Here is a 19,853-nt window from a genome sequence, read left to right as displayed (position 1 = left end):
GCTGGAGCAGAATGTTCACGGCCGGATTCCCAGTGCACAGCACCGTGCTGACTCCGTGGGGCTTATAAGTTGGTTGAATAAATAACCATGTTGGTGAGAAGAGGCAGGAGTTCTCAGACTGTGCTTATGAGGAACCTTGCTGTGGGTTTACACTGCTCGTTAGCCAGTTCCTCCCCAAAATCCAGTTCCTAGACAGATGGTCTGGAATGTTCATTTTTCCTCCCTTGATTGTCCTCAAACTTGAGGGACTGCAGGAAACTCACCTGCATCGAACTGCATGTATGTAAGGAGCAACGGATCTTGATGGAGAACTGCGGAGACAGCCGGAGGTGCCCACCTCCACACTTGCTTCAATCCTGGACACACATGCTTGTTCTTGGCACTGTTCTCTGTTCAGCAGCCATGTGGCTCCTAGGGAACTCGTTTTCGTTGGTGTGACGAAATTCAGGAACTGTCAGCCTGGCACATGCACGTTGGCCATGCTCTTCACGCATCCCACTCATTGCAAGCTGCCTCTTCCCCCAGCACTGGCCCCGAGGGCTCTCCTGAGTCACTCATCTGCTGTTCTCACCTCGGCTGCCATCTCAGCAGACCCAGCTGACCAGGGTGTCTTTCAAAACTTGGCGACTCTGGTTTCTGGGGCACTGCTTTCCTGCTTTCCTCCTGAACCCAGCTGCGGGCGGGTCTCGGTTTCCTTTGCTCAATTTCCCCTTCCTCTGCCCTCTCAGAAATGTGGAGGCTCCTCAGGGCTTAGCCCAGCTGCCCTCCTCACGCGCACACTCTCCCTGGGGCACCTGCACAGGGGAAGCCACGTTGTGCTGGGCCCCCAGGCGATGATGGGTGCTGTCTTCAGGCCGGGAGGCTGGCAGGTTTGAAAGGGAGAGGGGGACGAGATAAGAAGGGCATTTTGAAAAGCTGTCTGGCTGCATTTTTTGGAGTCTGGGTTGGGAGGAGTGAGGGCAGAGCAGGGAGAGTATCTGAGAGGCTATTGCAATAACCCAGGTGAGGCCTGGGGGCCCGGAGCTCCTGAGAAACAAAACTGGGAGAGTCCGGTGATGGATTAGAGATGACGAGGTAGAGGAGAAGGGCCTCTCACAGATGCCTGCTCCGTTTCCCGCTCGAAGGACCGACCTCATGCTGCTCCCTGAGGTCCTGACGTGCAGGAGGCCCCAGTGAGATAAGGAGCACGTCCTGTGCTTTAGACCCAAAGAGCCAACTGCTCCCGCCACAGCTCCTCAGACACAGTTGGCACGGACAGGTCTTGGCATCTTCCCTCCAAGACTCCCTCCCCTGGAAGCCTTTTCTCAACGTGAGACACCACCAACCACCCAGGCTGCGGGCCCAGAGGTCTGGGAGGCACGTGAGCAGACAGGGCAAAAGTCACCCTTCAGGTACACCCCGAGTCACTTGTAAGTGTACAGGACTTGTGGTCACTCAAGTCACAGGTGGGGAAGAGGCAGGCTGGGAGTGGGGAGGAGGCTGCTGACATGATCAAAGGGGCCGAGAGGCTGGGGCTGGAGTGCGGCCACCTTCTCCGCTGCTCTCAGGAGTCCAAAAGGCAGCGCTGGTCAGCTCCCACACTGCAGGGCTTTTCCTAGGGCTGGAGCGGCCCCACCCCATCCCCAGAAGGTTGGGGAATCGTTTGGATGTGTGCTAGTAAACCCACAGCATTTTGTAATGGTATCACTTGGGATCAATAACTGCCTCCCCTACTGACCCCTGAGCTCCATGAGAGCAGGGAAGGGAGAAGTCAAAATGTCCAAGCTTATTAAAAAGGAGAAGCGCCCAGTTCCTAAGGAGCGCCTTGGTACCAGCTGCTCCTGCCCAGGGTCTGACCTCAATAGCGCAGGAGAGACGGGGAGCAGGCCTGTGGACTGGGGTCTCTGGGCACACTGTGGGTGTCAGGCTCCCCGGGGTGGGGTGCTCCAGCAGCCTCAGACCCACCCCTAACGGGACTTGAACAGACCATCTAGTTCCAACAAAAGAACTCAGTAGCAACTGCATTTCCATGGCTCAGTGACACTCCTCCCACCGCTGTATGAACCCTGACCTCACCCAACTCACTCCGTGCAGGTGGAAGAGGCTCCGGGACACCCAGAGGGTCCCCAGGTAAGTTAGGGCTCATGACAGAATGTGATGCAACCATTAAAAACCACATCTGTGCTGAGTGTAAGACACAGGAAAAGGCTTAGGATGGAAGGGTGGATGAAAAAGCAACGCAGTCTCTCATAGACAAGGAAACCCGTCGCAGGTTAAACGGCAGATAGTCCCTCCTTAACGCCGCGGGTATGAAGGGACGCGCAGAGCACCGCCCTCCGGAGCACTTGTGATTTGCTTCCCAGCATGCCATCAGTTTCGCTCAAATAAACTCTTTAAAACATTAAAAAAGAAAAAGTCAGCGAGAGAAGGATGAAAGGCAGTGTTCTAACAATTACAGCAATGTTTCTGAGAAGCAGGGTTACTTTTCATTTCCTTTTGCTACGAATGGAGACTTTTCTAGTAAACACCAGGTGGCTGGTTCCCTGCCTCAGTTCCCCCGACCCCCCCCCCCCCCCCCCCGAACAAGCTATAGGACTGTTCGGCTCGTTGTCCTCCGCAGGGCACGTTTCAGAGGGAAAAGGGTCGCTGGGCCAAGATCCATACCAGGACCTGGCCAGGCAAACCAGGACTTGTGGTCACTCTCCCAAGCCAATCCCAGCCGCACCTCCGCCGCCCCCCCCCCCCCTTCTATCCCCTGTGGGTTCTGCAGCCAAAACTGACACAGCCACGATGTGGTGGAGCTGGGACGCCAACCCAGGCTTTCTGTGTTCTCTGCTCTTAGCCACTTTGGCAGAGAGTTTATTCTGACCATTACTCCTCAGTGCTCGGCAAATTAAGCACTAATTACTGAACCTTTGTCACATTAAAGGGGGGACCGTGCAGATTTCTATCTTCCTTGATGGAAAAAGGCTGGGTCTGTGTCACCCTAAAATATGCTCAATGTTGTGGAGGACTTCCGCTCAGGGGACCCTGAGCAATCAGGGGCTGGCTGGTGAGCCAAAAGACGCTGTTGCCCTGAAACAGGACTGAGAAACTCGAGGAGGCGGGGCCATTTCCTTGGCCAGCACACTTCAGCCACCTGGAGACGGCCAAAGGGCATGAGAGCATGAAGAGAGCAAACGCGCCGAGGGATTCTGTTCCAGGCACAGAGATGGGCCATTTATCTTATTGAATTCTACAATTCACTGAAAAAGCCAAGCGAATTGTCATTTTACCAGTAAGGGACCTAGGGCTCAGGGAGGTGAGGTGACTGGCCTCAGAATCCCAGGCTGACTCGGGGATTGTACCATTGGAGCAAGAGAGAAGCTGACCTTGCCAATCTTGGCCCAACATAGAGTAGGAATTCAACTAATGTGCTTAGAAACCAACCGATGGACAGACACAGGCCAGCTGGCTGGCTAGGTGGATGGGTAGGTGGATGGAGGATGGGTGGATGATGGGTGGATGGATGATGGGTACCGGTTAATAATGCGGATTTTTTTTCAACAGATGGAGTTACACATATGTTGATATGTATGTGATTTGATATGTATGCTATTTTATTGTATTGACAACAATCTTCAAAACTTCATATGTCAAATTTTCTGAAGGCGTTAACATCATAGATCTTTTCACACTTAAAAATGTCGAATTTCGTGCCCCAAAAAAGAGCATTTGTGGGAAGTTTTAATTCATTACTTTATTTTGAAGAAAAATGCTGCTGAAAGTTATCGTATACTTCGGGAAGCTTATGGTGAACATTCTCCATCTCAAGATACTTGTGAACACTGGTTTAAACGCTTTAAAAGTAATGATTTCGATGTGAAAGACAAAGAACGTCCAGGTAAACCGAAAGAGTTTGAAGACCAACAATTGCAAGCGTTACTGGATGAAGATGCGTGTCAAACTCAAAAACAACTTGCAGAAAGATTGAACATTGCTCAGGAAACAATTTCTGATTGTTTACAAGCAATGGGAAAGATTTTAAAGGAAAGAAATGGGTGCCACATCAACTGAACGAAAGACAAATGGAAAACCGAAAAGTCATCAGTAAAATGTTGCTTCAATGGCACGAAAGAAAGTCTTTTTTGCATCAAATTGTGACTAGCGATGAAAATGGATTTATTTTGAGAATCCCAAACGCATAAAATCATGGGTTGATCCAGGTCAACCATCAACATCGACTGCAAGGCCAAATCGCTTCAGAAAGAAGACAATGCTCTGTTTTTGGTGGGATCAGGAAGGTGTGGTATTATGAACTTCTAAAACCAGGCGAAAACATTAATACTGATCGCTGCCGACAACAAATAATTATTTTGAACCACGCTTTGATCGTAAAACCACCAGAATGGGCCAGAAGACACGGCAAAGTAATTTTGCTTCATGATTACACACTTCAAAACCAGTTAAAGACACATTAAAAGATCTTGCCTGGGAAGTATTAACCCACCCGCCGTATTCACCAGACCTTGCTCCTTCAGATTACCACTTGTTCTGATCGATGGCACACGCATTTTCTGAGCAGCACTTCAAAACATACGAAGAAGTGGAAAATTGGGTCTCTGAACGGTCTGCCTTAAAACAAGAAAAGTTCTATTGGGACGGTATCCACAAATTACCTGAAAGATGGGGGAAATGTGTAGCGGTTAAAAATGTGGATACCAGTTAATAATGGGGATTGACCATTTACTGGTTAACAATGCGGATTTTGTAATCAAAGAAAACACGATAATTTCAAGAGAAACATCCAAAGTGCTTTGTTCACAGTAATGTCCATTGCTAGCTACAGATGAAGTATGATCCCCAACACACACCCATAGAAATACCCCCCTACCCCTATACCCAGGGAAGCACTTGATTTAATTCAAAATAAAGTAATGAATTAAAACTTCCCGCAAATGCTCTTTTTGGGGGCACAAAATTCAACATTTTTTAAGTGTAAAAATATCTATGATGTTAACACCTTCAGAAAATTTGACATGTGAAGTTTTGAAGCTTGTGTCAATACAACAAAATAGCACACATATCAAATCACATATATATCAACATATGTGTAACTCCATCTATTGAAAAAAACAACCGCATTATTAACCGGTACACCTAGTAAGTGGATAAATGAGTGGGTGGATGGATGAGTGGATAGATGGATGCATAACGTTAGGCAGTTGCCCAACTAGGTCTTGAATGGAACCCACCATTGCTGGATCTGACCAAACCATAATCTCTTAAAAAGGAAGCTTCCTTCTCATCCTTCTGTGAATCTGGTCCCCAAATCGGGCTCCATAGTCCTGTGAAAGGGAAACAAGCTTCTGAAAGACTTCCTTAAACCCCTCTGACTTTCATATCCTCATCAGTTTCCCAATCCAGAAACCGAACTTTCACATCTTTCCTCTCCCTCCCACCCTCCCCATCACCAACTCTACTGCCCAAGTACCCCCGGGATGTATCCTGTTCTCTCCATCCCTCCTGTTCCCACCTTGGTTCAGACCTCATCATCTCTCAGCCTCTTAACTGGTCCCTCTGCTTCCAGACTCACTCCCTCTGACACATTCCAACCCCACCCCACCCAGAGGGACCATTCCAAAATGCAGGCAGGCCCTTCTTGGTCTGGCAAGGGGCTCCACAGTCTTAGACTTCACATCCTGGATCCGTGGTTGGGTATTGGAGATGCTCCAAGATTCCACATACACAGCCCCTCCGGTTTGTCTCCTGTTGTTTCCTCCATTACATACACCCGCTCCTCCAAAAACACACAAACCCACAGACACTCAGACACACGGCAAGGCCACAGAATGTTTGGATCGCTCCTTGGGGCGTCCTGTCAGCTGGAGCCACAGAATCTCTTTGGGGACTCTGGGAGCGAGGCTCCTGAGTGCCTTCATGGTCTCTGCCTGGGGACGGGGTGTGTCTGTGCCCTCACTGGGTCTGGGTGGTGGTTCAGGCTGAGCATCTGTTGGGGGGAAGGGAGAGTCTAACTGCAGACTCCCCCTGCAGAGCTGACGATTAGCAATTAACTGGGAGGAATCTCAGGGGTGAGGTTAATCGGGGAACAGAGGGAGGGCAGCTAGGGTTCTAGGGACTTTGCCCTTGACCCAAGGGTATAAAGTGGAGGGTCCCAGCTTCTCTTTGGGTCTTTGGGACTTCCCTGAGCAGCCGAGCAGGAGCTGAAACACAGAATCCTAAGGTGAGCCCAGAGTCCCCTCGTCCCAACCTCATCTTCAACTCTTAGTAGAAACAGTTCATTACCCCAGTCCCCCTCTTCCTGCCCCCATAACATCTCAGTCCCAGCCCAGCCTGGCTCACTCCCGAAGTGAAAGGGCTGTGCTCTTCCAGGACTGGGAAATCAGCTCAGCACACTCCCCCATCCCCCAGCCAAGGCCCCTTGGGACAATGTTAGGGGTGGGAGTGAGGAGGTGCTGCTGAAGCAGCCTGGGGCTCTCCCACCCCAACAGCCAAGAACTCCAGGGGCAGTTCGTGGGGGGCGGGGCTAACACAAGCCTGGACTTCCCAGACTTGGGGACAGGGTGGGGGCCCTGCTTACCTAAACCAGTCCTGGTCTGAGCCTCATTCATGGGAGCAAGGTGGTGGGATTGTTTCCTGTTGAGGAGGTGAGCAGTAGGAGAGGGGTGGCCTTCCCGAGTGCTTGCCCAGCTGGTCCCTTGATCCGGAACAGGTGTCCCTGGTCCTCACTGCTCTCGTGCCCGGCCCCGGCCCACAGCTGCAGCCTCTGCACATGTCCCCTGGCCCCTCCAGCTGCAGGGTGTCCGCGGCTTCTCCCCGCACATGGCCCTTGCACACGTGCCGTCCCCTTCTCCTCCTGGTAGTGCCTACTGACGGCTCCTCTCAGTGTGATCCCTCTTCCCTCGCCAAGGGCCCACCCCACCGTGAGACTCTGGTGGCACCCATACCTGTCATTAGAACACTTGTTCCCATTGCCATTTTCTATCTATTTGAGGGAATATTTCATTGACAAATGTCTCCCCACCACCCTTTGAATTTCCTAGGGGCAGACTGTATTTAGTCACCACTGTACCCCAGCATCTAGGATAGAATCGATGCTCAATAAATACTTCCTGAATGAATGAATGAATGAATGCCTGAATCTGTGCTGAGCACCTGAGTGTGCTTCCCTGGGTATGGGAGTATGGGGGTAGGGGGGTATGTCTATGGGTGTGTGTTTGGGATCACACTTCATGAATGTTTGTGCAAGTGAGTGTGTGGGTGTGGGAGGTAGATGTGTGAGTGTGTGAGTGTCCAGGACACAGCAGTTGTCATTCGATGTTGTTGCAGACACCACTGAGTATGTCCAGGATGATGTCCTACGGAGAAAGGCTGGGGGGCCCTGCTGTCTCTCCAATCCCAGTCCGCAGGGGGCCCATCATGCATGGGGCAGCCTTTGCCTACGTGCCCAGCCCTCAGGGTGAGTGTGCCCCCACTCCCGGACCCTGCTTGCCCACAGTTGCCCACATCCCGGGTGAGGCCTCCACCCCTCCACTGCCCCCCCTCCTGCCCTCCCTGGGACCTGGGGCCTCTGGGAACTCCTGACCAGCCTCCCTTCCCAGTCCTGCACAGGATCCCAGGGACCTCCGCCTATGCCTTCCCCAGCCTGGGCCCTGTGGCCCTCGCCGAGCACGGCTGCCCCTTTGGGGAGGTTCTGGAGCTCCATGACCCGCTGCCTGCCAAGCTGGCCCTGGAGGAGGAGCAGAAGCCAGGTGGGCTGAGTGGGGCGGCAGGGACACCAGCAGTCACTGCCCGGCCCTCCGGCCGCTGTGCTCATGGTTGTCCCATCCCCAGAGCCCGGACTGGCCCAGAAGCTGCGCCAGGCTGGCGTGACACTCCTCAAGGTGCCACTGATGCTCACGTTCCTCTACCTCTTTGTCTGCTCCCTGGACGTGCTCAGCTCAGCCTTCCAGCTGGCGGGAGGTAGGGCTCGGGGAAGGGCTTGGGGAAAGGCCCCTGAAGGGCCTCCAGCCATGGTGACTCATGCTCCCCAGGGAAGGTGGCTGGTGACATCTTCAAGGACAACGCCATCCTGTCCAACCCGGTGGCGGGGCTGGTGGTGGGCATCCTGGTGACCGTGCTGGTGCAGAGCTCCAGCACCTCCACCTCCATCATCGTCAGCATGGTCTCCTCTGGCTGTGAGTCGGCCCACTAGGGCCAGGGAGAGCGTGTGGGAAGCTGGGTGAGCTGCACAAGGGTGGGGGGAGGGGCCAGGAGTGGGAACAGGGGACGGAGGGCCAAGGGCGGAGCTCTGGCAGCTCCCACTCTGTCCCCCAAGGCCTCGCCAGGAGTCTCAGTCTGGAGGGGTGCCCAGGAGCCTGAAAGGTAGCAAATGGGGGCACAACCCCAGGAAGGCTCACCTCCAGAACCTCACGCAGTTCTTCATCCCATCAGCCAGGGAGGCAGAAGCAGAGAATGAGAGCCAGGGAAGCTGTGGGAGATACACATCTGGTTTATTGCCGGGAAGTGGCTGCAGGACGTTGGGAAGGGCAGGCTGGAGCTCAGCCGGGAGCCACGCTCAGGCAGAGGTGGAATTTCTCCTCCTCAGGGCAGCCTCTGTTGTGCGCTGAGGCCTTTTATCCCATTGGATGAGGACCACCAGAGTACTGAGGTTTATCTCCTTTGCTTAAGGTCAGCTGGTTGTAGAGGTGAATTGCATCTGCAAAACCCCTTCACAGCAATGCTTAGATTAATGTTGGATTGAATAACTGGGTACCATAGGCTCACCAAGCTGACACATGGAACTGACAGTCACACTCATCTGTACATGCCACGCCTAGTTGATTTGTAATGGCATGTACATATTTGCATACAGGACACATGCCCTCATATACACATGCCCCTACACATGTTCACATATGGGCACGTGCAGTGCATGTGCATGGTTTCACGTGCATTCACATATATGTAAATATACAGCACATGCCCACATGTACCTGTGACACGAAGGCTGGGCGGAGTTAGCAGCATGGCAGGAGTGCCCACTAGTGGCCAGAACATGGGCAGCGGGTCTGGCAGGAGGTGCTGTGGGGACAGGAGCTGGGTGGACACGACCCATTTAGTTACGAGGCCCCTTCTTCTTCCAGTGCTGGAGGTGAGCTCTGCCATCCCCATCATCATGGGCTCCAACATCGGCACCTCCGTCACCAACACCATTGTGGCCCTGATGCAGGCGGGGGACAGGACCGACTTCCGTAGGTGAGGGGGTAGCGTGGTGACGGGTCTGTGTTTGTGCGGGGAGGGTCGTCCCAGATGCCAGGAGCCCCAGAATGAGCAAACCCAGGCTCCGGCCTGCCTTGCAACGTGGCCTCCCCGCCCAGGGCCTTCGCGGGGGCCACTGTGCACGACTGCTTTAACTGGCTGTCAGTTCTGGTCCTGCTGCCCTTGGAGGTCGCCACCGGGTACCTGTACCATGTCACTCGGCTCGTGGTGGCCTCCTTCAACATCCGCGGCGGCCAAGACGCCCCCGAGCTGCTTAAGATCATTACGGAGCCCTTCACTAAGCTCATCATCCAGGTGGGGGCAGGGCTGGCCGGGGCGGAGGCTGGGCACCGTAAGGGCCCCACACTCACTCCCCCTGCCCACTTCTTGCCCACAGCTGGACAAGTCTGTGATTACCAGCATTGCCATGGGCGATGAGTCCCTGAGGAACCACAGCCTCATCAGGATCTGGTGCCACCCAGACCCCATGAAGGTAAGTCCCAGGTCTGGCCCCAGGTGAGAAAACTCCCTTTTCAGACAGCTGACGGGTTCGAGTCATTATCTTTTTTAAATGCTCCAAGTAGACCTTACAGACCATTAGCCTAGAGAGGGAAGGATGTGACACTTTGACCATGAGACTGTGCCTACGGCAGATGTTGCTAATCTCTCCCAGCCTCACGCCAACTTTAGGCAGCCATTACCAATCAATTAGAGTTGGCATGTAATCGATCTAGCCCAGTGGTTCTCAAAGTGTGGACCAGTGGCACCTGTACTGCCTGGGAACCTGTTAGAGATGCAAAGGACTCAGCCCTTCCCCTCCACCTACTAAATCAGAAAAAATTCGGGGGTGGGGCCCAGCAGCCTAATTTCAGCAATTTCTCTGGTCTGCTCCATGCTCAAGTTTAAGAACCACTGCTCTGGCTCAACCCTCCGGTTTCACAAACAGAGAAACAGGCTCCAATAGGCTAGGAAACGCGCTGGAGCTTGTCCTGCCATGTGAGGGCGCCGAGCCCAGGTCTCACCACCTAGGCCTCCTTCTTCCCCACTGGGGAGCAGGGGTTTAGTGACTCAGCTCTGCGGATTTTGGGGGCACAGGTACGTGGGGAGAGGGCAGGGCGAGAGTGCTGTAAGGACCCCAGGAAAGCAGGATAAACAGGATACTGGCCCAGGAGCAGGACAAGCGGGTCATGTAGAGGCCTCACTGGAGACACAACAGCCCCTCGTGTCAACATCGGGGCTCCTCCCCCGGACACGCACACAGGCATGTGTCCGCTGGCCCTCCTGCACTCTTTCGGCTGCTTCCTGGCTTCTGCTGCCTGGGATGAAGATCTCTTTGGATGAGTTGGACACCCGTGGACCGGCCACTACACCAGGCTAACAAGGAAGCAGCCATAAATGGGAAAATGCTTCATCAAAAGCACAATCCTCAGTACCTGCTTCCCCTTGATTACACACAAGAAGTAACTCCACTTAGAACAAGATAGAGAGAAACTCAAAGCCCACGCCTTTCCCCCTCATCATCTCCTCTTGCTACTTGAAGTCACGGAGCCTTTATCCCGGCGTGAATAGAGAGCAACCTTTCCACCGGCCCTGGGAGGTTCCTTGGTCTGAATGGCACACAGCTCCAGCTCAGCCCTGCTGAGTCTCAGAGGCAGTCTGACATCAAAAAGCCCACGCAGGCAGCTTCTATGCTGCTCTGTGACCTCTCTAACAACCTCTACCTTCTCACCAGCTCGCAGGGGGCCCTCCCCAAGCTCTTCAACTCATCACAATCCTCTCTACTTCTTAGCAAAACCTGGAGGGAGAGGAATCACACATTTTGATCTTTACAATAAAATAAGCCGCACTCCTCGCTGCTCTGAAACCCTGCATCCAGCAGGTCCCTTGCAGCACATTCCACTGAACGGAGCCCTCCCCATGACATCCTCACGCAGGGCGGGGGAGGAGGACAGGAGCATCCCACTTTCCACAAGAGGAACCTGAGGTTCATAGGCCTAAAGCAACCTGTGCGAGGTCACTCGGCCGGGGCGGAGGTCCCTGCTCCAGCTGCCACCTGCCTGAGCACTGGTTTCTCAGCCCAGCTCTCCCAGGAGACCCTTTAAGAGCCGTTTCCTTGGCTGGGAGAGTAACAGGCGGGTGGGACTTGAGCTCCCTGTTCTTACTCTCTCCCTTACGCTCTCGGGAGGTGATGTGTGTTAGCAGCTCCTCCTGCACTGAAGACTCGAGTTTTGCTTTGGCCACGGAGTCTCCCTGTGCTCCCTTCCAACCTGTCCCAGTTGCCTCCAGCTTTCACCAAGCTGGACCCGACTCGCCAAAACCAGTCTCCAGGAACCGTGGCACCAAGGAGAGAATTGAGAGTCTGAGCTTGTCCAGATGTTGGCGGGGGGGGGGGGGGGGACCCAGAAACAGGCAGTTTTAGTGTTTCAACACCTCTTGGCACTCTGGGGGCCTGACACCGTCCTGGGAATTACCTTCTCGTGTGGTCACACTGTGGATTGTCAGCCAGACCTGCCTGGTTCCGACAAGTGTTTTTTTTGAGGACTTGCAACCTGAGAAGCAGGGATTATTACATCCCTATTTACAGATGAGGAAACTGAGGCTCAGAGGGGTTTGTCCAAGTCCGTGTGACTGAGGTAGGACTAAAATCCTGGTGGGATTTGGAGCCTGCGTCCCTGAATTTTCATCTTATAGCCTCTTCCAGATGCCAACCTGGTGTCCCACCATTCGTGCCCATTCCCCACTCTGCCCATCATACCTAAAGGCACTAGGCCACCACTGCCACCCAGATAACCCTCCAGGGGTGATGTGCCGCTCTAAGGAATTCTCCTCTTCGCCACCAGATGGCGATGCTGGCATGGTGATCTCCCTCCGCTTTCAGAAACAAAGACCCTCAGTTCCCCTTGCAGGCACACATCCTGGCCTTTCTCCCCAGGAAAAGAATTCTTGGATCCCAACATTCCTTTGTGAGCTTAATCATCTCCTTCATTTCCCAAAGGTGCCTCCTTAATTTAGGATGGCTCTTTAGGCATTTATATCCCAACTCTCTCTCCCAAGATTCCTCACAACTCGCTCCTGGGGAGAGGTGGGCAGCATAGTGGACCTCATGATGCAGAGGGGAAAATGGAGGCCCCGAGAGGTTATGTATTTGGCCCAATGTCACACAGCGTGGTGTGGCTCAGCTGGGGTTTGAGCCCAGGGCTGTCTGAGCTCATCCGGTCTGTTCTTCCCACAGAGTTCTCCACCCCCACCATGTCCCCTTCCCACTCCAGCACGCCTCGAGGCCAGGAGGGATGGCACATCCTGGGGGTATGCCCCAGACCCTGGGCTTGCTAGCTCTTTATCTAGGCTCCTCCCTCCTCCCTCCTTCCCCGCTGCGAGCACAGCCAGGGCCATACAATCCTTGCAGGAACCCCTGAGATCTTAGCCCTCACCTTGTCCTAACCCAACACTGCAAGCCCCAACCGGACCCCAGAGAAGCTCTTCTATTCCTCCAGCCTCCCAGGACCCCACAGGCCCTCCCCCACTCACCTCAGCAGTCATCTGTTTCCCAGGATTCCAGGCTCCAGGCTGGGATTCCCGGGAAGGAAGATCCACAAAATCCTCCCCACAAGGCCACGATCCTCAGGCAGATATGCAGGAACCATTGATCCTGACCTAGGAAGCACTCACACACACACACACACACACACACACACACACACACACACACACTTACTCTTCCCATCCGATGGGTCCGGGAGGCAAGGGATTTGCCCTTATTTGAAGGCACTGTCATGAGCTAAGTCTTTAGGTGAGGGTTTCACACACACTTTCTCTTGTAACCTTTTAAACAGCTCTTTTATTGTCCTGCTTTAGAGAAAAAAAAACTCAGGGAGGTGGTATGACATGTCTAAGGTAGTTAATATAAGAAGCAGGATTTGAACTCAGATCTGCATAACAGCAAACACCTGGCTCTCTCCCTCACACCTGGCTCTCTCTCACACACGAGGCTCTCTCTCTCACACCTGGCTCTCCCTCTTACACCTGGCTCTCCCTCTCACACCTGGCTCTCTCTCTCACACCTGGCTCTCTCTCACACACCTGGCTCTCCCTCACACCTGGCCCTCTCCCTCACACCTGGCTCTCTCCCTCACACCTGGCTCTCCCTCTCACACCTGGCTCTCTCTCTCACACCTGGCTCTCTCTCACACACCTGGCTCTCTCCCTCACACCTGGCTCTCTCTCACACACGAGGCTCTCTCTCTCACACCTGGCTCTCCCTCTTACACCTGGCTCTCCCTCTCACACCTGGCTCTCTCTCTCACACCTGGCTCTCTCTCACACACCTGGCTCTCCCTCACACCTGGCCCTCTCCCTCACACCTGGCTCTCTCCCTCACACCTGGCTCTCCCTCTCACACCTGGCTCTCTCTCTCACACCTGGCTCTCCCTCTTACACCTGGCTCTCCCTCTCACACCTGGCTCTCTCCCTCACACCTGGCTCTCCCTCTTACACCTGGCTCTCCCTCTTACACCTGGCTCTCCCTCTCACACCTGGCTCTCTCTCTCACACCTGGCTCTCCCTCTTACACCTGGCTCTCCCTCTCACACCTGGCTCTCTCCCTCACACCTGGCTCTCCCTCTTACACCTGGCTCTCCCTCTTACACCTGGCTCTCCCTCTTACACCTGGCTCTCCCTCTCACACCTGGCTCTCTCCCTCACACCTGGCTCTCTCTCTCACACCTGGTTCCTTGGCCTGCATTTGGGGCTGGGCTTGAGGGTACCCCAAGGCTCTGGTGTGGCTAGCTGGCAACACAGCTAAGCATGTTGCCCCACACAAGGGAGCACATACCACTAACATAAACCCCGACTTAAAGCCAGGTGTCACGAATAGGTCTTATCTTTATGATACATTTTTTAAATGACACAGTTTAGACTCAAGCCTAATGGAGCTGTAACATCAAAGTGCCAGGACCCCGGCTGTGCCCCTACCTCAGCACCAGGGGAGGCCAGATGGGATGCAGCGTTTCAGGGGGGATGGAATTAGCACCCATATCAGCTCCGAAGACCAGAATGTGTTTGTGGGGAGAAGAGAGAAGTTGTGGCTCTCGCATTTCGCCTGGGGCCCTTCCCGGCTCCATTCCCCTCTGTGAGATGGCAGGTTCCAGCCAGCCCAGCCCACCTCCTCCTTTCATGCTCAGGTCTGGGGGAAAGGGAAGGTGTACCAAGTTGCATTAAAAAAAAAAAAAAATTCTTTAACCCAACGAGGCTACAAATTAGTGCTCCCTAGACCAGACCAGCCTTCACAGAATTGTACAGCGTGTCTTAAAGTGGTTGTCAGCATTTACAAAGTGAGAGGTTTAATTTAAAATTATAGAGCTGTGGCCTCTCTTGTAGAATCAGACCCTTCGCCATGCTAGGCTGTGCCCCCGGGTGGGGACAGTGGCGTGGAGCTGAGTGGCTACTACCCCTATGGGCCCAGCACATCTCCCCACCACCGCCAGCCTGAGCCCCTCACTAGGCTACTTGCCTGGTGGGGTCCTCTGAATTGAGGTGCCTCCCCAGGAACCCCCATCACTTCACTGATAGTAAGCTGGCGGGGGGGGGAGCAATGTGGGGCCTGGACTCTGCCCACCAGTGTTCCCCTGCCCCGCAACCTTCTCCAGATAAGGAACTGAGCAAGAGGAAAATAGCGCTCGGATTAGGTGCCTCAGATGAGAGGCTGGAGCAAGGATGCCGGGGGAGAGGGGGCCCCAGGAGGGAATGAAACATGGGGAAAAGAGAGTTTTCAGAAGAGAACCATGGACAGCAGCATCGTGCCAAGAAGAGGTGGGAGAAGCAAGGACAGGAAGCCACGGGATCAGGAGGCCCTGTGCGCCCAGAGAGAGCCAGTTCAGTGGATAACGGGGCAGAATTGCAGAGGGCTGACCGTGGCCAGATTCTTGCGTGGCCGGTATTTTCACCCCCATCTCTTCAGCAGAGGAGACAGGCTCAGAAAGGGCAAGTAAACCACCCAAGAGCACGAAGCCAGGAAACCCCTTGCCTTCCCCCCATGCCCCATCGCTCCCCAATCTCCATCTCAGCCCCAACGGCAGGCTGCATTTTCCTAAATTCCCTCCGTCACTCTCCTCTTAACCTAGGCTCCCACCCCCATGCCCAGGGCAGAAGCCAACGTCAGCCAGACCCTCGGAAACGCCACCACGGAGAAATGTGAGTGCCTGCAGCAGGGGAGAGGCCCGGCTGGCAGGGGCAGAGCCTGGCAGAGGTAGGGCTGTCCCCCAGGAAGGATGGCTGCCAACCAGCCCAGCTCCTGAGGTTGAAGGAGACTGAGGTGGGGCCTTGGGCTCCAAGCCCAAGGGGGTGGCAAAGGTGGGGGGCTGGGAGCTGGATGGGGGTGGGGTGGTCAGTTCTCAGCAGCTTGACACCCCTCCCAACAGGCAGCCACCTCTTCGTGGACACAGTGCTGCCCGACCTGGCCGTCGGGCTCATCCTGCTGGCTGGCTCCTTGGTGCTGCTGTGCACTTGCCTCATCCTCCTCGTCAAGACGCTCAACTCTCTGCTCAAGGGCCAGGTGGCCAAGGTCATTCAGAGCATTATCAACACTGGTGAGCACCAGGCGGTGGGGGAGCAGGCCCCAGAATGGGCCCGTCCAGATCCCACCCACTCCTGCCTTGCTGTGCGATCTGGGGAAAACCCTACCATATCGGAGCCTCACTTTCCCCCTGTGAACAAAGAAGAGGTTTACCTGGGTGGTTTCTGAGGCCTGAGATGCTGGCAGCTGGGATCTGTGGCTGCCTCTGGCTATGGTTCCATTCATTCCAGCAGGAGCTCTAAAAAGGTTCACAGTGGCCTCTGCTTGACTGAATCAACCAATAATCGTCAGGCCTTTACCACGGGCCACGCATGGTATGGTGTGGGGAGTACAGAGGTGAGGCACACAGCCTAGGGCGGGAGATGGCAATGAAAACCAAATTATGGGGGAGGGGAGAGAACGCCAAGGGGAAAGCAAAACTGACAGCACAACAGGGAACAGAAGAGGCAGCTTTGGTCAGCGGCCTCTGTGCAGATGTGACATTTGAGCAAAGACCTAAATGGGAAGGAGTCAAGATGCGGGTGGAGGGAATAGCAGAGCCTGGCTTGGAGGCAGGGACCAGCTGGGCAGGTTTGCGGCACAGAAAGGTAGCCAGCCAGCCGGCATCCTGGCGGGAGCTCAATGAGGGAGGCGGAGAGGCAGGGAGAGGCCGGAGAGGTAGGGAGGAGCGGATCCCAGGGCCCCAGGCTGCGCTCAGAGCCTGGACTTCATTGAGGATAATGGGGGCAGCTGGGGGGTTGAGGACAGGGAAGTGACACTGTCTGATTTTTATGGGGAGCTTCATTCTGCACAGGCAGAGGCTGCATGGCAAATGCGGGAAAGGAGCTTGGAGGGGGGCGGAGGGGGGAACAGAGTCTGCCTGAGCGCCGGGGCAGGAGGGCTTCCCGTGGCAGCGACGTCCGCCCTGAGCCTGAAGGGGGACATTTAGGAGTGGGAAGGATAGCCAGGCCGAGGGAACAAAAAGTGTGACAGAGCCAGGCTGAGAGGGGCCTGACAAAGGTCCCACTTGGAAACTGGCCTCCAAGACCTCCTCCCCAAGGAGGGTGCCTCCTCCGGTCCCAACCCTCACCCTGACCTGCCGGGATGGTTTCCCCCACAGACTTCCCCACCCCCTTCACCTGGGTCACCGGCTACTTTGCCATGGTGGTGGGTGCCGCCATGACATTCGTTGTCCAGAGCAGTTCTGTATTCACCTCGGCCATGACCCCACTCATCGGTGAGTGCTTACGCCGGGGGTAGGGGGGCTGGGTGGCAGGGAAGGGGCTGAGGGGGGAGCTGGAAGACCACATCTTCCCCTCTTCCCCCCCAGGCCTGGGTGTGATCAGCATTGAGCGCGCCTACCCCCTCACGCTGGGCTCCAATATCGGCACCACCACCACAGCCATCCTGGCTGCCCTGGCCAGCCCCCGGGAGAAGCTGTCCAGTGCCTTCCAGGTGTGCCTGGAGCGTAGCCCTGCCAGAGAGAGGACCGTGCTGGGCCTGGGGTGTGGCGCTGACCCATGGTGGGACAGAGTAACGAATTGTTGACTGCTAACTAGGCCACTGGCTATGCCAGCGTCTGCGGCAACCGTATGGGCAGAATAGGGCTAGTGCCACCCTCAGGACCTTGCTGTCTACCAGGAAGATGTGACTCAGAGTCACACCAATAAACAGCAGGCGGGATGTGCACTCTGAGGGAGGGGTGCTGTAAGAGGGGGCCTGGCCAGTCTGGGGGTTCAAGGATGAGTAGGGGGGACGCGGCAGAGGAGTGGCTGTTCTAGGAGAAGTAGTAACCACAAGCAGGGGCTCAGGTCAGGGTGGGGACCCATCAGGAGGCCAGAAGTGCTGAGGCAGAAACTAGGAGAAATCCTTTAGCTCCTGGATTTGGGCAGGATCTGCTGGGGGATTCCTAGGAGAAGGGTTCGAGGGGGAGATGTGGGGATTTCAGGGCAGTGATTATTTGCTGACTGACCCAGAAGTGTTTGAGTATTTTACTGGGGGCACATCAACCCTAGTGTGACTTTCCTGCTGCCCAGACCAGGCCGGGCCCCTATATCTGTTCCCACTGTCCTGGCTTGGGAGTGGGCCCGTGCCCACCTCAGCTCCTTTGCCCTCTTCTCTGCAGATCGCTCTCTGCCACTTCTTCTTCAACATCTCAGGCATCCTGCTGTGGTACCCAGTGCCCTGCACCCGCCTGCCCATCCGCATGGCCAAGGCCCTGGGCAGATGCACCGCCAAGTACCGCTGGTTCGCCGTCCTCTACCTCCTGCTGTGCTTCCTCCTGATGCCCTCGCTGGTGTTTGGCATCTCCATGGCAGGCTGGTGGGCCATGGTGGGGGTGGGTGCGCCCTTCGCGGCCCTGCTGGCCTTCGTGGTGCTCGTCAATGTCCTGCAGAGTCGCAGCCCCAGGCACCTGCCCAAGTGGCTGCAGACATGGGACTTCCTGCCCCGATGGATGCACTCCCTACAGCCCCTGGACCGCCTCATCACCCGCGCCACCCTGTGCTGTGCCAGGCCCGAGCCGCCCCGCTCGCCCCCACTGCCCCCCAGGGTCTTCCTGGAGGAGCTGCCCCCTGCCACACCCTCTCCCCGCCTTGCCCTGCCTGCTCACCACAATGCCACCCGCCTCTAGGCTTCGGCCCAGACTGCCACCTGGGGCAGGGAAGGGCCTGTGCCTGGTGCCCGGGGCGGGAGGGCAGAGGGGTGTGTCTGTGTACATGCTCCTGTCCCTGTGCGGGCCCTCAGAGGTCTGGGCTGCGTGACTGAGTTGCTGTGTGAGCCTGTGTCAGCCTGCACGTGTCCCCCATGGAGCACCTGGGGGGGCTCTATGCAGGCTGCAGGGCCCCTGTGATGACTTCGTCCTTTGCACATTGTTTGGAGGCTGGTGCTTGTGTACTTGTGTCCACGCAACTCCAACGGGGCTGGGTGGGGATGAGGGTGGTCTAAGCACCTGACTCCCAGCTGTTTGCTCATGCACAGGTGTCACTGGCTGAATTCTCACCCTCTCCCTTCCACCTCCCTTCCTCCATGCCATCCTCCTCATCCCCCCCCCCCGCCCCCCAGCTTTCTGCATCACTGCTACAACCCCCTTTCCCAACACGGCCTGATTTTTAAAAAGAAAAAAGGAATTAAACTTTCACTATGCACTTGAAAATCTGTCTTCATGTTGGGGGAGGAGAGACCATAGCTAGGAGTTCAGCAGCACTATCTCCCCTCCCAAAGACAGCCTGCTGTGCCCTGGGAGAGCCAGCCAATAAGCTCACCCCAACAATTTCCGGGCCCTGCCTTAATGAGTCCAATCCACAGCTCAGACTCCCTGAAAGCCCCCCAATGTCTAGGGGCCACCCCCAAGGCCAATGTTGGCAGGACTCTCTGCACCTCCATCCCCCAACCCACCAGGCTGACCTCTGGTTTCTCCTGGTCTCTGGACTCACCTACCTCACTGACTCCCTCCCTCCCTCTTTCTGGCATGAGATCAATTCTCCCCAAAGCAAGTGACATGTGGGGCTTATCAGGACCACTGTGGAAGGGGATCAGGAGGGTCGAAGGGCACAGGACAAGCCAGGATACAGGGGGGCAGGAACCAGCCACCTTCCCTCCTCCTACCTTTGTCCATCTTTGACAATAAGCCATGTCTCATTTAAACCCACTCAAGTTTTCAATTCCTCTTCCTCTGTCGCTTTTCCCCACCCCAGCTGAAGCCTACAGGGAGGGTCCAGGGGAGGGAGGGCCAAAGTTCCTCCCTCTAGTCCAGGGATATCTGTGGAGCCTTTGGACCCCAAGGGGACTGGAGGCTGTAGGGCCCAGACCTGGCTGTGGTGATCTTGGACACATTCCTCCACCCCACCCTCTGGGAGGTGTGTGGGGAAGATGCAAGAGACTGGGAGCCCCAGAGACTGCTCCCCAAGCTGCCAGCCACACCCTGTCACCTATTCACAACCCCTGCCAATGCTTCCTCTTGCCAAGTGGAAGAGGCGAGGAGCACACTGACCAGCCTGGGGAGGGGTGTGGGGCGGTGGGAGGAGACTCCCTCAGGGTTCATGCTGCGGGCTGTGGGGAAAGTTTTGTGGGAAAGGATGCTCAG

General features: G+C 55.5%; 1 protein-coding gene across 1 annotated transcript; it reads left to right on the top strand.

Moving 5' to 3' along the window:
- Positions 1-7,320: 7,320 nt before the first annotated feature.
- Positions 7,321-18,401, top strand: SLC34A1 (solute carrier family 34 member 1; the record flags this gene model as incomplete). Its single annotated transcript, XM_079772668.1, has 12 exons — positions 7,321-7,438; positions 7,581-7,730; positions 7,813-7,941; positions 8,013-8,156; positions 9,105-9,216; positions 9,339-9,534; positions 9,617-9,712; positions 15,339-15,412; positions 15,640-15,803; positions 16,890-17,006; positions 17,100-17,224; positions 17,895-18,401. The coding sequence occupies 12 exons, from the start codon at positions 7,321-7,323 to the stop codon at positions 18,399-18,401; spliced, it is 1,932 nt and encodes a 643-aa protein (XP_079628794.1).
- Positions 18,402-19,853: the final 1,452 nt, after the last annotated feature.

This window comes from Cnephaeus nilssonii (assembly GCF_951640355.1).
Source record: "Cnephaeus nilssonii genome assembly, chromosome: 5".
In the NCBI taxonomy this organism is placed as follows: Eukaryota; Metazoa; Chordata; class Mammalia; order Chiroptera; family Vespertilionidae; genus Cnephaeus; species Cnephaeus nilssonii.
This window is presented reverse-complemented; position numbering and strand designations above follow the sequence as displayed.